Source organism: Eriocheir sinensis, chromosome 69 (assembly GCF_024679095.1).
Source record: "Eriocheir sinensis breed Jianghai 21 chromosome 69, ASM2467909v1, whole genome shotgun sequence".
NCBI lineage: Eukaryota > Metazoa > Arthropoda > Malacostraca > Decapoda > Varunidae > Eriocheir > Eriocheir sinensis.
The window spans coordinates 3,182,744-3,185,245 of record NC_066577.1 but is presented as its reverse complement, the minus strand read 5'-3'; the positions used below and the strand labels follow the sequence as shown (position 1 = coordinate 3,185,245).

The following is a 2,502-nucleotide window of genomic DNA, read 5'->3' as shown; positions in this document are numbered from 1 at the left end:
ACATTGTCATTACATTATGAGGTTAACTTAAGTAACTATTTAATTCAGCCTTTTATATGATATATCCTCAGTACTTACTTGTTACAAGTATTTCCAATACCATAAACCTTCCTGGAGCCAAGCCACAAGCCCAAACATGACCCAAACGTCTGTTGTTTATTGTGCAGCTGGTGGCGGCGGGAGCCATTCCGCTCTTGATCATATACCAGTAAGCCAGTAGTAGTAGCAAGTAGTGATGACTCTACAGATGAATCCAACAGTGATTAGTTCTTGGGGTTTGACAATGAATAAAATTTCTTTGACTTTCATATTTTTACGTACATATTTTTACATTTTTTAATTCACTTTTATGGAAATAAAACCACCCTTGGACAATGAAAGATGTATAGTATATTTACTAACCACCAACTAGTATGTCATCGCCATACGGACAAAATCGGACGAGTGATGAATGTAAACAAACCAATAGCCTACATGCCGCCATGTTTATGTCGGGGACTCACTGTTTCAGTGTGTGGGTATTTACCAACAGTAGTTGAAATTGCAAACTTGTGGTGAGTGCTGAGACAATAGATAGTTTTAAGAAAAGGTTACATAAATTCATGGATATGGTGAAGCTGTTCTTGTGTGAGAATGACTTAATTTTTTTTTTTTTTTTTCCTCAAAATTTCTCTCCAATATTAGGGTGCGTCTTCCAAGATGCAGCGTCTTGTAAACCGTAAAATACGGTATATCTTTTTCATATTTCCATTTTTCTTCTCTTCTAATCTTTGTATATTCATTCCTTGCTTGTTTGAAATTGTTCCATGCGTTGATTCTTCTTAGTCTCCTCCATCCCTTCCAAGCTTCCTCCTTTCTTTTTCTAGCTGCCTCGCATCTTTTGTTAAACCATTCCTTTTTACCAACATCCTTTTTGGTTCCTTAGGGACATATCTATTCTCAGCTTCTTTGTACAGCTTTAAAAACTCCTCCCACTTGTTTTGGGTACTTTTGGCTTTGTACAGCCCACTCCAATTTGCTTTTTCAAAAAAAGTTCTCATATTAACAAAGTCTGCCTTAGAGTAGTTACTTCTCCCTATGTTGTGATCCTCTTTTCAGTGTGTGTGTGTGTGTGTGTGTGTGTGTGTGAAGCCCCTTACTCAGGCATTTATAGTTTTATATAAGGAAGCCGCTATCTCCTCATGTGTGGGTTTGTGTCTGTTTGTTGTTTCTCTTCGTCTCTGAAACGCCGCACATACTCGTCTCAAAGTTAGTTTCATGCAAGAGTCGACCCCCAAGGCTGTGCTGTATTCCATGTAGATATTGTACCCCCAAGAGCAGTAGCGGTAGTGGGTCCAAATGTATTACTGTTATTATTATTGTAAGTAGTGATTGTAGTAGTAGTAGTAGTAGTAGTAGTAGTGGTAGTGAGCCCCTAGAATAGTATATATCATCCCTGTTAAGGTCGGCCTTCCTGAAGCGTTTTCAAGCCTTCAGCCTTGGCACGAGTATTTGCGACAAGTTCTCTAATTATTGTTCTATGTATTTTGTGTGTTGTTCCCCGGCCTGTTACGGAGACTCGGTTGTCCCGCGTCAGTACCGTTGTGTTGGCCTTGTTATGATGGCTTGCAGCAGTTAATAAAGAGTTCCATGACTTGTCCCCTGTGTCCACATTTACAACATCTCTTCACCCCTGACAAGTCTTGGGAAGTCCCTCTCTGTTTCTTTCCATCAAGCCGGGAACAGTTTTGGAGATGTTTTGGGTAAGCCTCCACAGCAGGACAGGGAAAGCATCTAGCGTCGTGGTGTGTCAGGGATTGCTTGCCATCTCTTGCTTCCTGCTGCAGCCGCCCAACAGATCCAGCGAAAAGAAGGCGCAGCGTGTGAGTCCCTCCTGCCAGTGCACAGCCTCCCCCTTGTCAAAGCCTTCAGAGTGCTCCTTGGGCCACCGTTGGTAACAGGCACCTTGCGGCCCCAGGCTGAATCTCAGGGGATCTCAGAGCAGCTTGGAGCCCCAGAGGTGTTGTGTACAGCAGCTTGGAGCCCCAGAGGTGTTGTGTACATGGCCCACCGATGTGTGGGCACGCCCCGCCACCGCACCAATCCAACCCAGGCAGGCGGGGCTCCTTAACCCGGCAGCGTCGGTGGACCCATTTTGGGCTTCATGAGTCGGTCCGCTGAAACGGCGGACCCAGTTTTGGGCTTGGCTCAAAACGCCTAATTCGAGCTAATTGTAGGCGGTGGCGGCATAGAGCAACCCACCATGCATGAACTGGGTCATTGTGGTGGTTGATTGATCTTGAGGTGGGCTTATTTGTCAAAGGTGGTGCTGTAAGGTCATGGCAGACTAAATTAGCTATCCATACAGTAATCACTTGTCAAATTCTCTAAAGTAGACAACAAGCGACTCTGCTAGATGCCACGTGTCACGAGACTGTTTATTTTGTAACAAACACCACCTAAAAAGAATGGAGTTTGAGTATAAGTAAATATTTTTAACGGCTTTCTGGTTCTGAGAGTACT

The 2,502-nt window shown here is 43.7% G+C and overlaps 1 protein-coding gene across 1 annotated transcript in view; it reads left to right on the top strand.

The window, feature by feature from the left end:
• The window catches only part of LOC126988322 (neurofibromin-like), a 7,955-nt gene extending 5,845 nt beyond the window's left edge, over positions 1-2,110 (top strand). The window contains exon 5 of the mRNA XM_050846378.1: positions 1,912-2,110. Within this exon, the coding sequence (XP_050702335.1) occupies positions 1,912-2,110 (199 nt within the window). The remainder of the gene's footprint in view (positions 1-1,911) is intronic.
• Positions 2,111-2,502: the final 392 nt, after the last annotated feature.